Source organism: Camponotus floridanus, unplaced genomic scaffold, assembly GCF_003227725.1.
Source record: "Camponotus floridanus strain SB8 unplaced genomic scaffold, Cflo_v7.5 scaffold33, whole genome shotgun sequence".
NCBI classification, from domain to species: domain Eukaryota; kingdom Metazoa; phylum Arthropoda; class Insecta; order Hymenoptera; family Formicidae; genus Camponotus; species Camponotus floridanus.
The window spans coordinates 1,479,127-1,501,502 of record NW_020229470.1 but is presented as its reverse complement, the minus strand read 5'-3'; the positions used below and the strand labels follow the sequence as shown (position 1 = coordinate 1,501,502).

Here is a 22,376-nt window from a genome sequence, read left to right as displayed (position 1 = left end):
TGTTACGTCGTTATATAAAGATTCTATTGACACGATAGAAGTTAAAAGGAAAAGTTATCAATTCTTGACCACTCGAAAAACTTGCGATGCTTTAGCTGTTACGTTCTAAAACTTTTAATGACTTACCGGAGCAACAGGCTTCCTTCACGAGATTCGTGATGCGATCTCTACGAGTTTTAACATAAATTTGATCTTTCGAGTTTGTCTTGATCGACTTCGATCGTAATTTCAAAAGAGACGAAGCTTGATTAGAAATTTTAAATATTATTTATTTTTTTCTTTTCAAAGTTATGAGAAAAAAATTGTTATCAGAATAATATACTGATAAGTAAAAATACAAATTTGTTAATTTTAATGCGTTGTTATAATGTATAAATTTTTCTAATAATAAAATAAGCAGTTTATGTTAAATAATATATTATTATTATTGAATTTAACATAATTTGTTGAATTTAAACGCTGTTCTTATTTTGGATGGTACATTTTTAAATTTGATTGTTAAAATTTATAAATAAAGTGCATTTAATAAGTGAGATCTTTTTCTCTTTCTCTAAAAGAGATTTCCAAGATATTTGGCTAATATTTTAGTCAAGAACTTTATATCCTCGAAGCGATTTTATTCGGTTACGATATTTTATCACCAAATGTGGCAATATATTGAGTATGTTTATCTTTATTCAATCTTCATTTTCGCATATTTTAATATTTATCTGCCCATTGTATCGTGATGCTATTATAATTTTGCGCATACTGCACTATAAATGGCAGTACTAATTGTAAAATTTCTTCGACGTATGAGGGAAACTTTGCATTACAACTTGCAATTTTTTCTATAATTAAATTATAGTAATCGCATTATAAAAGTATAAAACAAAATCTTTATATATATTTATAATCAAAATTATTTTCCCAACCAACCTATATATTTGCTAAAATTTTTCATCTTTAAAATTTCATTTTTTCAATTTATTTATTTATTTTTAAATTTATTTTAAATTTAAAAAAACTTAATATAATTCGGCCACACTGGCAATTTATTAGTTAATAATTTGTCACAACGTTTCGACCATGGGTTTTGGTCCTTATCAAGTGGAACTAAAATTCCAAATATAAACAGTAAATAACTTACAATAAGTGTGGGCGGAAAGAGAGAATTTATATACATACAATATCTTAGTAAACTGGCATTATGAGATCACTGTGTCAGAAAGAGTTTTTCCCCGTCATGTCAACCTCTCGATCACACATGCAGAGAAAGACTAAACGGCTTTTATTAGTCTGCTAAAGAGTTAATCTAATAAAGTGTGATCGAATTATATTAAGTTTTTTTAATTTATCTACTGGCGACTTTCAAGAATTTATTATTATTATTTTAAATTTACTTTAAATTTATTTTTGAATTTATTTTTAAATTTATTTTTTCAAAGTAAAATTTTTATCTTAAGCTGTTATTGCACTCAAATCCTCAATCTTAAAGAGAAACACGATTTCATCTTCAAGCTTCCAAGATGATGTACTCACTTAAATTCGTCTCTCGCAGAAATAAGCATGGTAGAGCCCGCGGATGAAGTAGATTGGCAATTGAAAAGATCATCGTTCCCTAGGAGCAAATTTTTTTGGTATGGATACTCTGCGATTCTATCAAGCTTCATACTGAATTTTTCATGATGCCTGCATTTACTCCAAGTAGCAAAGTTCTACGTGAGAAAGATATAAATGATCTGACTCAGTAAAAGGCTGCTTTTACTTACGTCTTCTGGATAAACATTGCTTGAATCGACCTTCTTATTATTACTGTTGTACTATAATATATTCAAAACATAGGACAATTGTTCAGATAAATTATTTGCATGAGTCATATACTTACATTCATAATGAATAATAATCAATGTCAATAATAACTGCTCTTTTATTATCAAACGTATCGATAAATCGTATATACAACATCGTATATAAAGAAACTAAATAAATAATTTTTTTGAAAAATTAATTGATTAACAACTGATGATTAATAACTTATATAATATATAACTGATGTGTAAACATTTCATATCCTAAAAAAATCATCATACATACATATATTTAATGACACGAACCGATTGATCTAATCGGTTTATTTTATGCGATTAGAATTTGATCTGTTTTGCAATTATAAATAAAAAGTACACCGCATAAAATTGCGTAGGCGACTTATATTAGACATCTGTTTGGAAAATTCAATTCGTTAAAAATTCGATTGAAATGCATTGCGCGAAGTTGTACAGACTGAGTCGGTTCACTCGGGCATAGTTGTACAGCAAAGTTGTTATGGTCGAGGATCGCCTCGCAGAACAGAAGTGGACCAACTATCTCGAAGCAACTATGCACGATATCAATCGATGCTCTCAGTACGACAAACGACATTCTAGAGAGAAATTCGTCTGGAGAGAGTTGGTCACATTCTTCTAAGGGAGACAACGTCGTTATTCTTATTTGCTTACCCAATCGTCTTTATTCGCTTTTGCATCTTTGCAGTATATCGTTACATCATTTGCATCGGTTATTTGAACCTTTATCACCCGATCTATTGTTCTGCTTCGAGAATATTCACAAATCAAAGATTCTTACAAATCAGAATCCGATTGCAAAGTATCTTATGCAGCAAGATAATTATCTATTTATTATAAGCCAAGATTTATTTTATGATTTTATAATAATATCAAATAAATATAATAAATAATAGAAATTTTTCTCTTCTTTATTTTCTGATATAATATACAATCCTATAAATAAAAGTACAATTTATTATTATATCTTAGAGCAAACTTTCATTGATAATTTGTTTTTATCATTTATTGCGGAATTATATTTTGCACGTAATTCGATGTAGTTCAGCTCACGTTAAACTGTGGTTCACCTGTGCACGTATGAACATATATCGACGCTCATAAATAGTAACAATGCTTGCCACAGACGGTGCTAAATATATTTTTCAGTCGTATCTGTAGCGCAGATGGGTAACCTATAAATGTTTTAAAAGTTTGATTTTGAGTTCGGCTTCAGTAAAAATTTTAAGGGTTAGGTTAAGCTCTCAGTTGCAATAAAAAACTTTATAGTTTTCGATTTCCGGATGTTACTTCAGCCTTCTTTTCTAAATTATAAATGAATCCAAGATTGCACGTAAGCGCGCGTGAATACGTATTATTGTCATTAATATAATATAATAAATAAATTATTTACTTTGTATATTAATTTTATTTTATATCAAAAATTTATTATTGTCATTAATATAATATAATAAATAAATGATTTACTTTGTATATTAATTTTATTTTATATCAAAAATTTTATTTTATTTTATATTAAAAATTTTGTTAAAAAAGAAAAACGATCAAAATTACATTTTTTGATTATTTTTTTTCATTTAAAAGTTTTAGAGTTAAGCATAAACTTGAAAAATTGCTCTCATCCATGTGTTAATAAGCGATATATTGTCGGTTTACCGACAAATATCGAGGGAAAGTATTCTGTATGGTGAAAGGAAAGGCAGAATATGCAAAAGAGATACGCTCTGTAGCATGAGTGCTGTTTCGTGTATGCGCGAGTAAATCCGCAGGTAAAGGATAAACATATCCTCGCGGCAAATGTATGAGTTCAAAAATTACACGAGCCACTCGTCATTGATCTTCCATATGTGAGTTTTCGCAACCAATTCGATTTATTCTCTAGTTTATCTTACCGGCAGCAAATACAGCGATTTTATTTTGCGATAACAGTCTGCGAACTACGTCGAGAAAATATATATGTGTATATTTACTTTAAAAATTCTTTCGGATATCTGTACATGAAAATTGTTGAAAACGATTGATTACTCGCTGTGTTTTTGAAATAACTTTTTCACTACAGAATTAAATGTATACTAAAAATCGTTAAGCGAAGCGATATACTGCAAAGCAAATGGCGGGATAATTAGTTCGTTTAGTGTATAAAGTGCAAGTTTTGAGCAAAGCCGAAATTGAGTGTTGTAAAATCATGGAAGCGTACGCTTTAGTATACACATTCGGAGGGATCATAGAAATTTTTTAACGCTTGACAAGGCAAAGGCTTTAATGGGGCTAAAGCAATGGAGGATCGTTAGAGGCTGCTCTACCTTCTCGGTGACATCAGTGAAACGTTGCAATGGACATGTTTGGCGTAGGTGAGTGAGAGATGCGGAAGGGACGCATATCATCGCGGAGTGCTGTTTCATGTATGCACGAATAGAGGGTTCACAGATAGAGGGTAAATATCCCTCGTGATCGTGATGGCTCTACCAGCAGTTATTTTCTCTCCCTCTCTTTCTTTCTCGCGTTCGTCAGGATTGGCATCATTCGTCATCGTACGTTTATTTAACAATCACCGTATCCCCCTTGCATGCATTTCATTGATATCTTAGTCCCTCCTAAATCAATGTGTGATCACCAGGATAACATGTCTCTCTTATTTTCTCATTGTCGCGTGTCAAAGAAGAGCGAGGGTGTTTTTCGTGGGCTGTCGATTCTTCTAGCGAATCATACGCACGATCGCGCATCCAACAACAAACTTCTCGTGGTGCATGAACGATTTAGGATAATCGCGACTTTGCGTAACAAGAGTTCGAGCGTGAAGAGATATGCTTGACGGGAAATATACGTCGTGATAGATAAATTTTCGGTAGAGAAAAACAGGACAAAATGCATAATTTATACATGAAAGAAAATTTATGATTTACACATGTATATGTGAAATACAAAAAAGACAATAAGATAATATATAAGTTGAGATGTAGAAAATCTCAGTAATTAAAATTATTATCAATAATAATAATTGTTATGATAATATAACAAGATGAAATTTATTGGAGAAAAGGAGAAAGAATGTTTTGTTCTTCGTTCCCCATGATAAACATTCCACGAGATGCTTTTTTAAGAGGCGCTTACTCCGAAGATCGAGGGAGGAGAAAGTAAGGATTTTTTCAGGTAGAAAATTAAAGTGAGGGCTTATAAGAGAAGCCGTCGAAATAAAACACTAATTCGAAGGATCGATATGTTCTGTACAGTGAACACGGCAAGTATGGATCGCGCGAGGGTGGTTGGGTGCATGCCGAGCCGACTTCGAAATATTACTGGCAGGGATGCGATAAGGATTACGGGCCCCCAATTAAAGTCTGGAAAATAATAAAAGACGAACGCAGAGCGAGATTACTCTCGTTTCGGCCCCCTTTCTCCTCGCGACGCGACGTTTTATATCTAGGTGCATTCAAAGAGAAAGTCTAAATATTTTTAAATTTATTTTTTATATTAAAGAAAAACGTCTGTAAAATTTGGATCTAGAACAATTTTAGATTTTCTCTTATATTTGCGTTATATATTATATATAGTGCAAATTGAAAATGATTAAAATAAATAATCAGTATATCTCGTGATTAGATTGATTCTGTTTCTCTCTTCAAATTCTTCCGCATTTTAATTAATTATCTATTATCAAACATTAATTATTAATTATTTTATTATTAAAAATTATTTTCTTTTTAAATATATTTGCATATATATATATATATATATATATATATATATATATAAAACTCTGTACAAAAATTTCAGAAATATAGTAAGAGTGATTCGCTCAAAAGGATATGGGGGTTCGCTGACTTTTCAGTATTAAAAGATTGACGCCCCAAGGTCGGCTTGAAAGGAAGATCTTACAAAGTATCACGAGGATTATCAAACTCGGCGCTCAAGAATGCGGAAAATTAGGCTTCTCGTAATGTGGGTTTAACTTCCGTCTTACCGTCTTCCGTTTTGTTGTAAAAGCTCACCCCTGTATGTTACCTTTTTTCGTCGCTCGCTCTTTTAACTCATTTTAATGAGAGGATTTTTATATGTTTTTAAATCTTATGTTTATAAATAGATGTGCAGATTGTAAGCAATTTTCCTCTCATTTACATCTCTTCCGAGTTAATTGTGAATTATAATACGTTTCAGCATTATTTCTTTACATTTAAGAACCATAATAAAAAAATATTTAAAATTAAAAGCGATTTAAAATAACAATAATGCAGTTATTTTTTATATTACTTTAATTTCGTTTTGATACTTGAAAGTAATGCGATATAATGCAATAAGATGCAGTCGTGCCTGTTACTAGAAGAGGCAAACTTTTCGCTCAGAGCTTTTATACAAAACTTTGTCTTAGAAAATGCCATGGGCACCGTCAAGCCGGTTTTTCGATAACAATAGACACGTAACAACGCAAAATTTCTTTTTTTCTGCAACAGTAACTACATATACGTCTTTAATACTCACTTTTCCATCTGGACTGCATACTTTAATCCCCGCGAGCGAGACTATCAGGAGAATGGGCGTGAATCGATCGCTATACTGAAACAAATCATCAGAAATAATACATATAATAGTTGAATGAAAATTTCATTTAATGAATAATATAATGAATATAATGAATATAATGAATATAATGAATATAAATGATAATATAATGAATAATATAATAATACTATCTATTTCCTGTTTCGATAAAAACTAGATTCAGCATTGATAAAATTGCGAGTATTTATATTTTTGTACGCGCGACTGGCATATACATGTATCCGATAAAATTTTATTATAATTATTATAAAATATTCTTGAAATTAAAAAAAAAAAACAAAATTAGGTCACCTAAAAGTGCTCATCTTGTATGCGATATCGCAACAGACGCTAAACTGAACTCTATATACACATAAACGGAGTAAAGCGCGATAATACATTTACAATTTAGGCCACGTACTTAGAAGGGGCCAGCAGCCTTTTCATTCGAGTTTTCCATTGGAAAGCTCGAGCCTCCTGCAACTTTGAAGCGGTCGTCCAATTTCGAAATTGAAAAGTTGGCAAGCTACGCGATGTGATTCAGAGTGGCGCGGACTTTACGCAAGAATGTTCTCTGTTTCTGGTTGGAGACACGGTTCATTGTCTTGAAAAGCCAAGGTTGATGTAACTGGAGCCACAAAAGGGGATCTCCGGTATAATTACGGTAACGCACAGGACGGTGTTCAATAAAAGATGCTGGCACAATCTTCTTTCTACAGAAGCAATCCGTAAAAGTATTTCGATGCTCTCGTGATTTTTATAATTATATGTATCGTAAAAAGCCGTATTTTTAAGAAAAAATTTTAAAACTACGTCAAATTATTCTGATAATTATAAATTAATAATAATATATAAATATGTAATATTTACAACTTTAACATTGATGTTATATTTTAATGTCTGCAACACTCTTGTTTGCAAATGCTCATAATAAGATACTTTAATACGACGACTTTAAGGAAGCAAATGACATCGAGGACTTACTTTAATGTACTACACGTAGCTTCAAGCAGTCTAATAGCCTTCGTTTCTCCAGAAACGACAATAATTATGTCTCCTTATTATAAGAATGCTCTACAATAAGGGGAAGGTCCTTTTCGTCAACTGCTTTTGTACTTTTGATATTAAAATTGGCTTTATTTTATAATTAATTGTATAATTAAAAATAAATAGATATAATATTTATAATTATATATTATAATAATTTTTTTGATAATTTTTTATTATAGGCTTTAATTTTGATAAAATATATATTACAATAAAATTAAATGTTTTTTTATATTAAATTGGTCAATTTCTTTTAAATTTCACATATATTTAGCAAAAGCGCAAGCAAAATAACATGTAGCAAAATAATAATAGAAATCAAAATTTGTAATGTAGAAAAATAGAATATTTGTACGTCAAACAGTAATAGAGTGGCGTTCTGTATGGCGTATAAAAACGATCGATTCGTTCGAATCAGCTGCTCGAACGACTTGCCTGAACGATGTTCGTCTTTCCATTCGATAACCATCAAGAGACTACAAATGTAGTATTCATGGTGTGGAAGTTTTTCTCTTTATTACACTTTTTCTCCTCTTTCTCTTCTTTTTCGTCACTGTTGCTGTCATCATCAAGGAATAACCGAAGCGACATTACGACGAAACAAATACGAAATGTCACAGTTTTCTTTGTTGTCAGAAGGATTCTTTTATTTCTTCGTCCACAAGATATATCAAAGATTGTAAGATGTATCAAAGAACATGGAAAATGCATTTAGATGTTGTAAAATATTTGCTAAATTATGATATTGATTTATATAAATTAAATATAAAACTTATATACTTTATTTCAAACAAACTAGAGAATGAATACATTTAATATATAATATTTCTCTCATAAATAGTCATCAATTTTTCAACAAATATAACAGGGTAATTATTTAAATCTATTTAAAAAACCTACAGATATCTAATTTTTTAAAGATATTTTTACACGTAACTTTCCTACTGTTCGATACCTATTTAATGTTTCATATCTGCATATGGATAACATCCGTGGAGGTTGATGTTATTCTCGCTGAAATGCTATTTGTTGAAATTTGAGCGAGGCAAACTTACGGTTTATTTAAGGAAACCACCAGACGTGATTACGAATACGTGGAAAAGGCGTGGTGGAAGATTCATCGACCAACCTTCGGTCCTCCAAGGTCTCAAATCAACCCTCTTTGCCTACATCCGGTGTTACGCACCGACATGGTAGTTGCACCGAACGATTCGATCGAAAGTTCGCATGTAAAATTTATTTCTCTAGCCAATACATATATATAAAATTTATAATATATATATTGGCTAAAGAACAGCGTGCACAATCAAACTGTTTATATTTTAAAGCTTCTTTAGGCCTTTGGTAATCTTCAGCCATCATATCAGACGTTTCTAAAATTTTCTAAACGATTTTTAAATATTTGTTATTTAAATTATTCCTGCTTTTAATTTATTATATTAATAGATTTAGGCAACGACCGATGACTTTTTCCAATAATTATGCCTACCGATAATTTTTGAATCAATTATTTTATTATTATTGATTTGATTTTTTTGTTTTTATTTTGTTGTGTCTTCTCTTCCTTTCCGATTCTCATCTATTACCTCATTTTTCACCCTCAAAGCAATCAAATTACGCTCGACATAAAATTATTATTTAATTATAGAAATCGAACACGCCATAACACCGACATAAGATTATTATTTAATTATCAACGTCCCTTCCGGACGTAGAAAGTAATTTGCGGGCCGTTATTCGATCATCTTTATCACAGGTTGCTATCGGCGTAATTCTTGCGTGCTAATTATGCTTTAGTGACGCATATACATGATGATGACGACAAAAACGACGGCAAAGTATGACAGCGACATTTTGATCTCACGATATTAACTTCAAAAAATTTAAAAATTTGCTCTTGATGAAATGAGATCGAAAGAAATTGAAATAAATAATAAGTTATTAAAAATTTTCTCTTTTTTATCTTTTTATAATACATTCTTTTTACAACTTTATATGTCGCAATAAAAGATTATAGAAATAATCATTTTCACGATTGTTATGTAAAATGTAATATAGTTGAAATAAAATTTTCTTTTTATAACAAAGTGGTTAATAGGATTATAAATAAAATTCACTTAAACAAAATAGATGAAAGTAGAAAATAACAAAAGAAAATGTCAAAGAAAATGCACCGGCTCAGCGTATCTTCCAGCATATTAAAGGAATCAGTCTGAGTATTTGCATGACACAAGCTCTTCTTCTCCTTTGTTGCGTATTTATTTTATCTTACACGATCCTAATTGTCCAGGAAGAATATGTTCCCATATGTCCTCCACTGATACATAATCTTCGATCTCTCTGTGATGTATCTTAAAGGCAATGTCGATATAATACATCTAGAATGCAACAATGTTTTTCGTAACCGCGAAGACGACAATCTTTTCATTTTCTTCATTTTGTTATGTTTATCATTTATTATGTTTTCTATTAAGCTCTATGGCTTTATTATATAAGATTGTTGTATATTTCTATTATATTTTTTTGCATTGAGTTATATTTACCACGTATTTAGCAGTAAAGATTTACTGCTGAGAGATTTAGCACTGAAACTGGCATTATTGATCATCAAAAACCAATCGATCGTTATCCATCGAAGCCAACCAAGTCGGAAGATTTTGATATGACTTCAAAGTAATCGTAGCAGGCAGACGCGATAGGCGGGAGTGGTTCTTTACAGAAGGTAGGCGAGAGCTTTTTTTAGAGGATCATCCAGTTCCAATCGGTCGTCAACGTAATCTGTCTGGCCCCTGAGGCGTGGGCGGCACTGCTACCACTTTGTTTCTGAGAAACAGCATCCGCAAGGTGGATTTTGCGACCGTAGCTAAGCAAATTCGTCTGTTTGATTCATCGACAAAGACACTCTAGATCACCTCGGCCCCACAAACATCAATCATCCGCGCTGTCATTGAAGATTGAATGTCGGTCTTCTCATAATCCGCCAAAAATCGACTGTGTTCCGTTAGATAAAAAACTTTACGTACAAATATTATCTAATATCAATACTTAAAAAGTTCGTGTTATATATTATATTAAACGATATAATAATATTATTTAATAATATTATTTAATAATATTATTTAAACAATAATAAATATATTTTTGATGCATTTTTATTAAAAATTAAAATGATCTCTATCAAAAAGCGTCTGTTATTTTATATACATAAATTGCCGTTTTATAAAACTCTGTACGTTAATATTATACTGCATATGTTACTATATATTATAACAATAAATTCAAGGAATATTAAACAATATTTATACACTGACAGTTTTTTTATACGCATCGAGACGACAATATCTGTTCAGAGAGAAATCAAGAAGAGTGACCTCTCAGGGCGGAAGTTCTTCATCGAATGACAGAGCAATTGACATAATGAATGCAATTTCATTCGAAGTAATATGAAGAGCATTGTTAGCAGTGGTGAACGATTAACAGCGAGAGAGTGTGCGTTACAGAAGCATATAAGAGGAAAGAAAAAACATGAAGCGGAAAGGAAAAAAAGAATGGGTAAAAGAAGGGCCGACCGGTCGATTGCATTCGCATTATTGGAACGTCGCGTTGATGTTATTATTTACGAGACGTCGTTAACTCAGACGTGAAACTTTGCATCCCGCGTGGACGCGCACGCGCGTTAATCTTTCTCTCCATTAATCTTTATCCCGCGTGCGATGGCGTCCTCATAAATATGGATTACGGAAATGCGTATCCCTGCAGTCGCACTTATCTTCGAGGAGAAATAATCGCTTTCGTTTCCTCGGGAATGTTTCCAACATTGATCCCGAATGTCGTATGACTGTTCGATTCGAGCTGCACAATTCGCGTTTTCCCCATAAGAAAGTTCCGGCGTTCACCATTTGTGCCGAACTCCAAGAAATAACTAACGAATCGTGATATTCGGGAAAACTTCGAGGAGATTTTCAAGGACTGACCAGTATTCTCTAGAAGATATATCGAGAAGATACGACGAATTCTATTCTATTTGCAATAGAACCGAAGAGTCAAGAGCTGATCTAATATGCTTTAACTCACCGCCAGCAAACAAGGAGAAACTGATGAAAGGAATCTAAACGGAGACGACCGGGGAGAGAGGAGAGCAAAAAGAGAAGCGCAGGCTGGAAGTCACAAATATTCATATAATAGGAAGCCGAAGAAATAAGCTGATTCTGCAAACAGCTACTCATTGCCATTGACGGGTATTCCGTGCTCGTTAGAAAAGACAGAGAGGCAGGCGGCAGACAGGAGGGCATTGAAGGGGATAGGATTTTTATCTCACCCCTCCAGTTTTCCAGTCTTTCATTGAGCCGATCCCGGGTCGGTCCGAGGATACATTGAGTCTCTCTCTTCACGGGCAAATTTCCGGGGAAACAATACCAAACGTTTATAGTCAATTAACAGACGAGAAGGCGGAGGCTCGCTTTTAATGTACCTTGCTCTTCAGGGAAGCTTCGGGAATTTCACGAGAACGGATAAAAAGGATGAACTGATGTCTCGAGAAGACGTCGTCACAGTAACGACCATTTCAAGGTTTTTCCGAATATTTAATTAAACGAATCTGCTCGTAAAGAAAACGATATAAACAATCACATTCAAATTTAATAGATGAAGAGAGTATTTTGTTTTTACATATGAAATAAAATTTCCAACATAATGCATGTTCTAAAATAGTAATTAAATGGAGATGCGTTTTTTAACACATGGAACTTTTCCATTAAGTAATTTTCTATTGAACGATTTGTGATTGTTATTCGAAGAGGATGGTGATATAAAAGTGTATCGCCTATTTGAGAGTTTAATATAATTAAATAATAAATTATTTAGTTGTGCTTTATTCCTTATTTTAAATAAAATAAAGTAATTCAAATAACATATTCAAATAAATAAATTATCAGCTATGAAATATCGTTAATCTCTGCAAATGTACTGCTGTAATATTTATTCACGGACTATTCGCACTCGTGTATGGGTGATGCAATGGCTATTAAAACTTGGTGAAGAGAGACTAGTTACGCCGGTACATTACATACGTACCGGTGAAGGGAAACACCGAAAGGAATTCCCTCGGAAAGGGGTTGAATACATCCTTTGATTTATCATCCATTCGAGCACAATGATGAAAGATATGCTCTTTGCGGTAATTTGTCAGCGAATACGAAATTCAGATAAACTATAATATTCAAATTGTATTCTTTTGTATACAATCTGTCTTTATTTGCCCTCGCGTATAAACTATGTATATACTTTCAATTGTTGCATCTAATTGTAAGATCCTTCAGTAATTTTTTGTCTGTCTAGTTATTTAGGTCTGTTCACTCATTTAAAACGATTATGATTAAACATAGAGTCTATCACGATATCCAAATAACGCTTGATTACTTACAATAATAATAGATATAGAGGCGACAGAACCATTGTAGGTTCGGAATGTTTTATAGCCGCGATTAGTAATATCGCCATTAACATCTCTCAGCTTATTGGGGTTGATTATCTTCGCGGAAACTTCGTCGCGCGGGTGATGGCCGCACCCTTAGATTTATGATCCTCTTTGTCGAAGTACAATGATGGAGGATCTCCGCTTTCAACGTGCGATTCATCGTGCGATTCGAACTCCGCGGAGGCCGGAAAATAACTCACCTCACCTCACCTATCGTCAATCCACCTATCCCACTTTTTTCTTATGCTTGTTACAAGACACACCCTCGTTTTCTAGAATGGACGACGGTTCATACGCGTTATTTGTCACTCGGCGACAATGTAAAAATCCCAGAAGCTCGCGCATCTTTTTTCCAGATGGAATTTCGTCAAGCAAGCTTGATTTATGAACCTACATGAACCCACCAAGTGACCATAAAGCACTCGATGTCCCGGTTAAATAGCAATGGAAGAGATTCAACATGACAAACGACTATGATCGAAAGTATTAATGCTTTTGTCCTTTCCGATCTATATCGAAAGAAAATAATAAATGCTTTGTGTCCGAGAAAAAAATTAAAGATAAAATAATAATAATTTATCTTATTATCTCATCTAAAAGTATATTAGGTATCTGCACATGTATTTAAAGAATGCGCAAAAATAACTTTATTTATATTCTTTCATCTAGTATCATTTATTATATTTCATGCATTAACAATTGTAAGAAATGCTTGAAAAAAATCAACAAAATAATTTATCAATTTGTAATAGACAATGAATTTATATATTAACGCATTTATAAATCACGATCTGAATCAGAATTCTCGCTTGATTACTTCATTGACTAAGTAGAGCATTATAGAACCCATATATCTTCGATAATCTGTAGGATGTTCTCGATTTAGTCGACACGAGTGCTCCCCTGGGCCACTCTCTTGTCCCTCTGAAACTTCGTCTAATAGTGTGAGACCGCGTCTTGTGATTCATAGTTCATCGCTCCACAAATCAAATATTTGAAGAAACCCGTCACGTCATATGAGATCACGACAAATGAGGGATTGTGGAAAAAAATTCATCTCGTGTGAAATTCGTATTAAACTCTGTCCAAAGTAAACAAAGTTATTTGAAAGAAGAAGTTTATTTTCTGATAAAATTAACAGAAATTTTCTTCCATATTTTAATTCCGTTACAATCTTCGCAAATATTAAAAAATTTTAATTTTTATATATTTATTTATGTAATATAACAATTCCTTTTTTCTTTCTTTTTTTCTGAAAAAATTAGATGGACATGCATTTAGTCTGTATCAATTGAGAAATTATATTAGGTTAATTGTTGGAAAGAATTTTACAACCTTGTTTTCAACAAGGTTTCCTACAAGTTTTCATTTTCACATTTATAAACTGACGATTTTTCTCGAAACCATCGTATATAAAACCGTGGACCGTGGTGTTAATCAAGAGCAGAAACTTTTTATGAGGGTTACGTCGACAAACAATGGTGGACGAGAAGAGGAAGGAGAAGGGTAAGGATAAATAGCAACGGTACTCGGCATGATGGCCGATCTCCATGCGTGGAAAGCAAAGTGACTGTGTCGTGGTATGGTGAATAATAAAACGGAGAGGGATGATCAAGTGAGTGATCGACTCGAATAGAGGATAGAGGGTAGAGTGGTCGATATCTTCTTCCGTCGCCCGTGGCCAGATTAGATTGGCCTACCCTTCGCTGTCGTCGTCGTCATCGTGGTCGTCGTGGTCGTCGTCGGAGATGGCTCCGTTCCCAGCATCCTTCTCCGAGATGCGACATGTCCTTTTTTTCTCGTCGTGTGTGTCAATGAAGCGTCTTGAAGATTACACCTGTGGCTCGTATCACAATGTAAGATATCAACCGAGGAAAACACAGGTCGTTCTTTGCAAGGGTCCGATTTTAATCTACATCTTCATCTTCATAATATATATACATTGCGATCTTCATTTAAATCTCGACAAAATGTCAAAAGAAAGATGAAGTAAAGTGATTTCGGAGAACTATTCTTCTCTTGAGCCGATGGCGAACAATAATTCCAAGCACAATTGGACATTGTCGACAATATGGCACTGTCATTTTCAAAACTCTTCTCTATGACTTTTGTACGAATGCAATTCTATATCAAGCAGTTTCAATGTCCATCAGATTGTCATCGTAATCCGTTAATTTGCGTTAATGCGCTGCGTCAATCAACGTGCCGTTTTCATCAACGCGTCGTTCCCAGTGACTGCCATCGGCGTACCGTTGGATAGAAACGTCGATTGAAAAGTTAGTAATTAATATGCGTATGCGTTTGTTGGAATTTAATATTTTATTTCATGTTTTCTAGATAATAAGGAAATAATTTACGCCATTCTTTAAAAACTTTCCTCAGCAGTCTGTCTTATCTTAAAGGTTTTCGGGTAATAGATGAAAGTTTGAGCATACTAGAACTAAAGTTAGATTTATGCAAAGAGGGGAATATCATGCACATATATCGTATCTTCAGTCGTGATTAGTAGCTTATGCATGATTTGTTGAATTAATAAAATCTTTTTTGTTCTAAATCTGAAGTGATGCATAATGAAAATGCTCTGTAGCACGTTCAACTCGTGACATGAACCGACGGCTTTCGCTTCGTGATCCACGCGCGTGGAGAACAGCGCACATAGGGAACCTATATAAGCTGTGACTGTTTATCGAAACGTCACGTACAGACGACCTATCAAAACCAGAAGCGCGTTGCTTAAGCTCGTTCCCTCTCTCTTCTTCCTGTTTCATTTAGCTCTTTTACGTTTTGGGAAATATATTAAATGTACGCGGTATATTTATATGGGATATTTTTTAGCAGTTGGGCAAAAAAAAAACACAAAAAGTAATTATTTTATTTATGTAAATTGAATTTGGAAGGTTTACATTACGCCGATATATATGAAATATAATGCAGAATATTAAAACGTTATGTTAATTACACATGTATTTGTAATTTTGTAGTAAATAATATTCTTTCTACCATTTGTATTATGTATTTGTAATTTTGTAGTAAATAATATTCTTTCTACATCATTTTGAATCTTTACAACTTTTCCCTATAGAAGCTGTGGCTTTTTGAGTTGTGACAATCCTCCAGGGGTGCGATATGGCGTGATTGCAAAATTGAACGCAATCGCTGTCGAAAGTTTGAAGTGCGTTTGTCGTTTCGACAAAGCAGTTTTATTTTTTTTAACTATGATGCGATATATTTGTTTCACAGGCCGATGGTTACGAAACCAATCAGTGCAATCCGTTTAAATGGAAGAGCAAGTGCACAAAGGATCACATGTTCAAAAAGTAAAAAAAAGAAAAAGGAAATTTTGCTATTCTCGAAAAAGACGATGTTAAAATTAGCTCATTTCACTTGTAACACCTTTCAACAGCAATATCACTAAAATCTGTATTCTTATATTGTAGCTTATATGTTTACGAACAAATCATTCGTATGAGTTATTTGAAATACTAATAGTAATAAAATTGAGCTATTATACTTTGTATCAATATCATAAGAAATATTTATGTGTAATATCCCATGTGTAGTATCCCAATTTAATTGCCAGTAATATTTGTATATATATTTATTTTATTAATTATAAACATCTATGCAATTTTTATATTAAATTTAGTTTCTAAGTTTCTTTTTAATAGCTCTCACGTTGCGTTTAAGTTATATATATAAATTTTTTCTAATAATACTTGGATTTAACAGATTTTACGGATTAATTGAACGAGCGTAGGAAAATTTACGATCAAACAATATTCCATAGCATTATAAGTAGCTTTAAAAGTGAAGTTTCCTTATAAATCTCTTCTTTACAAAATTGATCCTCCTAGATGATATAGTGCATATATTTGCTAAATACTTGAAAACTCGAACATTTGAGATTTAAAAATATGCACTTGCGAATATCACTTTACATAATACGAGTGTAAAATTAAAATTTTGTATCGTTAAACCTCATGCATAAATATATAGATATTTATTTTAATTATATATACAAATATAATAGAATAATCTAATAATAAATATAATAGAATAATCCTTTCTCTTCTCAAGTTCTTGAAAAAAGTATAAAAAATTTATGCATTGCGGCTGAACATCGCTCAAGTCATCTCAAGTAATAAAATATTTTACGGCATAATGCCAATATCACGTAAATTTCATTAACTAAAATTATCTCGCTGTTTTTGCGCTCAAAAATAATTACGGAAATAATATCATCACAAAGAAAGCCGAATAATTAATCTTTATTATGCACGATAAATGCGAGTCACTATATAGACAGTTTCATCGGAAATGAGTTAACGCACAATGTTTGAAGTATTTAATTACACTCAATGCTACGTATTGAAGCAATGGCAATATAAAGCAATTTAAATATAAAACATTTTTTAATTAATCTTTGATAATTTATTAAACTTAAGTTTAATTTAAAGTTTTAAATTTGAAACTCTATTATTCTATTTATTGTACAATAGGTTAACTACAGTTTTGCATAATAATTTTCCAACGTCGTACTTGTTGAAATATTATATATTGATGCATAAACCATATGTAAAAATTTTAATTTATCTCGTTTGATAACTTTGACGTTCGGTCAATGCGCATGTAATGATCGTGATCGAATTACTTATTTTAATGAAATATTAGCAAAAGATAAATTAATTTTCACTGGATATTACATTGCATGCTCGCTTTTCGAGAGAGCAGACAACAGTCATACTAACGAATCGTTAAACGTTTGCGCGGTTCGACGAGCGTGCGAATCTTCCATTTTTAATTGGATTACTTAAACTAATTAATTCTCGAACACATACACAGAGGATCGAACAGAGTGGCTCTCATTAACGCGACACAGAGGAATTAACGGTGAAAAAATTTATTGACAGACGGGAACATGTCAGTAATTTATAGTCCGTGTAAATGCATGACGTGCGTGAAATACTTTCTCTCTCTTTCTTTCTTTCTCTCTCGCTTTTACTATAATGCTTTTTTTTATTTTTGAGCTCCACTTGTGGATATCGATTGATTAGTTTCATTGTCAGTTCTCACGCGCGACGTATTCGTCTCTTTCAAATGCATGGCGTTCTAATAATAGAAGCATCGTTATTTGTGAACATTTTACAAATTACCAGACTTTTTAATAACGCAATAATATAATTCTCAATCCGCAACTATAACAATAGCAATCACCTTTTCTATTGCAAGTTATAGTAATATTCTTTCTACATTTAAATCGTCTATCATATCTTTTTGATGAATCTCTTTTTTCAATAACAAATGGATGAAAAGTATTAATACATATTTCTAGAAAAACAATTATTATCATGCTTCTATATTTCGCATGTTGCGCTAATTTGATAATTATTGTTTGATTAATGTCCTTATGATAAAATATTATGTATATTATAGACAGTTTTTATGCAAAATAATAAGCAAGGAAAATTTTCATTTTAATGTGTGCAAATTTAAACAAAGTTAATATAAAGGAAAACATTATAAAGAGAATATAAACACATTATTATGAGAGAAAATGTATGATAAAAGGAGACTTATGAGAAAATATAAAAGAAGACTTAATTAAAGACATCGCGCGCGTAGATGACGATACAGAGAATAAATTCAGTGTTACGAAATAATTGTTTTGTTTCATTTTATTTATTTTGGGTTTATTGATCAAATTTGCAGTACGAAAAACAATTATAACGTAAAATAAATTAAAAATCGGACACAAATTTATAAGAAATATATATGGAATAATTTTTCAGCAAGTATGCATTTCAATTAAAAAAAAATAAAATATAAAATGAATGTTATATCATTAATATTGCAAATTAATGCAAGATAGGATAAATCATTTGATTGCTCTTGTGATATTAAATTTAATCAATTCTGAGAGATTTAAAATCTATTATTGCAACTTTAATACACAAGAGAGAAATAATCTAACAATTTCGAAATAAAAAAATGTCTCTTACCTCTTTTCTGGAGTATTCCCATATAATCGATAGCGAATGCTGTTGATGAATAGGGATGACAAAAATAACACCGTTATGGGGTGATTATATAATCTCGGTCCTATCCAGAAAAAACGATCGCGTCAAATGAAATTTTTATGGAACGATATGATACGCGTTTCGCTTGTTGGACGCGACTGATAGCACCGTGTTGCGCCACGTGGACCCCAACCACCCCATGAAAAGCTTCGCAAGCGTAGAGGAGGGAAAGAGGATCATGCGCGATGCTTAGCTCCGTCTGCTTCGAATCAATCTCTTCTACTATATTTCTTCTACTCGTTTCGTTTGCTTTGTTTCGCTAAATGCATAATTAATAATATTTCATTGCTCTGCAGTCATTGACATGGGAAATCGTTTTTTCAACTCATACAATACTATTTAACAGATCCGTTAGGAAATAAATTTTAAATGTGATTGAAGGGAAAATTGCAAAGATTGTAGTCGAAATGAAAAAAGTATCGTAGATTGGGATTTCAGGTGCAATTTTTATGAAAGATTATTAATTACCTAGACCTATTGGGACTGTTATATTGAATTTCTCTTCGCTGTAACTCAGACTACAACCAGTAACGGCTTCCTGTCCGATCGTTAGGAAGGACATAAACATAGCCATTATCCTAATTAGGACTTCGTAAACCCAAGTGGCCAATAACTGTCTAGTAACCAATAACTACGCTCCTATTACATTTACTCTATATACGAGCAGCCAAATAATACAGATATTTCGAAACCATTATCATTATTATAATATATTTGACATTTATATTTCATGCAATTATACAAGACGTTCAAAAAGCATAGGCAGAAAGTTTTGATTAACTTTGTTCGAAATTTTAATTTTCTATTTCGAAATTGTTAGATTATTTCTTGTGTATCAAAGTTGCAATAATAGATTTTAATATTTTAATATTTTAAATCTCTCAGAATTGATTAAATTTAATATCACAAGAGTAATCATATGATTTATCCTATCTTGCATTAATTTGCAATATTAATGATATAGCGTTCATTTTATATTTTATTTTTTTCAATTGAAATGCATTCCTCGACATTGTTATTAAAAAAGATCTGATTTTACTTTTGGAAATTACTTGTCGCGCCAATTCCAAGACGTTTTGTACATGTATAAAATATTAATTACAATTTATGTAACATGAAACGATAACACACGTGTACACACACACACACTCACGCCAGTATGCAGTTTCTACTATACGCGGCGCATTCCAGAGATTAATCGTTCCGCTTGTCAGTCTCAACGCGTCAAAACGCACTACGTCTCTCAAAAGCGGAAACGTGCATGTTACATCAGTGCTCGCTTCGAGTCTCTTGGTCGACAATCTCTCCGTTATCTCCTTCTCGGCCTTTTGGTCCCGACATTTGTAAGGCTGAGCCCGCAAACTCATCCCGCATTTCTCTCATCCCGTGCAGGGGTGGATGGCGGCGTGATGTTTACATTTCAATTATCCAACGTTTCACTCTGTGCCATTATTAGTATTTGCATCATTTAGCAGGCGCAGGAAGGAACGTGCCTCAGCACCGACTCGACTGCTTCGTCTGATTTCAGAATTGTTAAAAGGAGAAGGGGTTTGTGCGCGCGCGTGAGTTCACGTCGAGGATACGAATCAGGTGGTTATCCAACCATCCCACGCGAACAATTATTCAGGCGTGAAAGTGAAGCTTGTGCTGAATTTGAACCAATTATTTGCAATCGATACACTTTCGAGTGTAAAACAGTAAAATGCAATCGTAGATCGTTGTCAAATTTTCCGGCCAATTTTTCGATTTGTATTTGATTCGACGTTACTGCAACGATCGAAATAGATGAATATTTTTTTCTTTTTTCAGAAATCATCCAAACCACCCCTAATTTTCTATGAAACCGAGATTGCCAATTGCTTACAATAGGAGTGACAATGCGAAGTAAAATGCGAGGTTGCTCAATATCCCGCTGGGGAACTAAGACTTAAGTCCATGAAACGACCGGAAGAATCTGTAATGGTAGAGAAAGATTGCCTAGTCCGAGAAACTCTAGGGAATATTGGAGAGATAAAAGACACGTTGTTCCCTCTTGTCCTACCGCCGGAAATAAGATCTTCGAAAACGATCGTTAGCCGTCCTATCCGCGAATTTTATTTGATCGCGTTGACGATGTCAACGAGGTCACTGATATTGACCAGTTCTTTATTTCTCGACTCTATTAGTCCATTGTTGAGATAAAATCTTGTCCAGTGTGTCGACGGTTGCTCTAATCTTTTTAGCTTAAATTATTTTTATGATAACATTTTCTTTCTTTCTCGATTTCGTCGAGTAATTTAACTGTCTTTATATACTACGATGTAATAAAATAAATTGCTAAAGAAATGGTACATCGTAAAATAAATATTTATTAGTAGAAATTTATTAGTAGAAATGTGGCGCGATAATTTTGCAAATGATATATTGTTGTGTCACTGAAAAGAGAAAAAGAGAGAAAAATTCTTTTGCTATCTCCGCCAACGTCTCTAAAATTTGTATACGCAAACTTATCCTTCCTTTTCCTGTCATGATTATAGTTAGGTATCTTCTTCTTTGCAACCAGCCATTTCTACACTAACTTCGTGAATATCTGATAATCGAAGAGACGAATCGTCTGGCCATTCGGTTTGCGGGTAACTACACTTTGCGCGGTTCTAGAGTCTGATAAGATGGCAGTCTGGACCAAAAGGAACATATGGAGAGGACGTGTTCGCCAATGCTATCTCTCTACAATACAAGAACGAATCTTCCTGCTGCTTGTTGATATAAATTTGAATTGCAACAAAAGAGATTGTATTAAAAATCAATTTTTTTCTTTACAAAATTTCGTAAAATATTTTTTTATGAAACGAGGAAAAACAAAAAATAAGTATATTGTTAATAAAGTTTATATGTAATAAGAATTTTAATGTATATCGCTTTTAAATTAAAATTTTATTAAAGTAGTCATATAAATAGTAACTACACTTTTTTTCTATAATTACTGGCAGAGAGAAACAAATAATAAAAATATTACGTTTTACGTAAAATTAAGTTTTTCAATATATTATATAATTTAACAATTTTTTGTAATTTATAAACATATCTAATAAAAAACAGAAAAAAGAGAAAATTTAATTTTCCAAAAATTTGTTTTGCAATCATGTTGATTACTATGAAAGATTTTGCTCATCGTGTGAAATACCTTTCGTTTCGTGTTTCAAGGACAATGGACTGCTCTGTTATCACCATTCATCGTGCGATATATATTGCACACCAGCGCTCTTTAAACCTTTTAAGTCAGCAACATGCTGTCGTACCGCCAACTGGAATGGAAAGGCTCTTAGCAGGTGCTTTAGGTGGGCGTGTTCAACCGCGATATAGTACCTTTTAACCGCGGAAACGCAGTAGAAAGCACAACTACGGCCCCGTCGACCCTTTTCCCTTTCTTTTTAT

General features: G+C 32.7%; 1 protein-coding gene across 9 annotated transcripts in view; it reads right to left on the bottom strand.

Annotated features, from left to right (window-relative positions):
- Nucleotides 1–22,376, bottom strand: part of LOC105248855 (tensin-1) — a 66,862-nt gene that overhangs the window by 19,422 nt on the left and 25,064 nt on the right. For 7 of the 9 annotated variants that reach the window (XM_025410602.1, XM_025410603.1, XM_025410608.1 and 4 more), the window contains one exon: nt 6,303–6,377. In XM_025410602.1, coding sequence (XP_025266387.1) covers nt 6,303–6,377 — 75 coding nt within the window. Of the gene's footprint in view, nt 1–1,521; nt 1,572–6,302; nt 6,378–6,783; nt 6,804–22,376 lie in introns of those variants that run through there. The other 2 variants (XM_025410606.1, XM_025410607.1) reach the window with 2 other exon arrangements.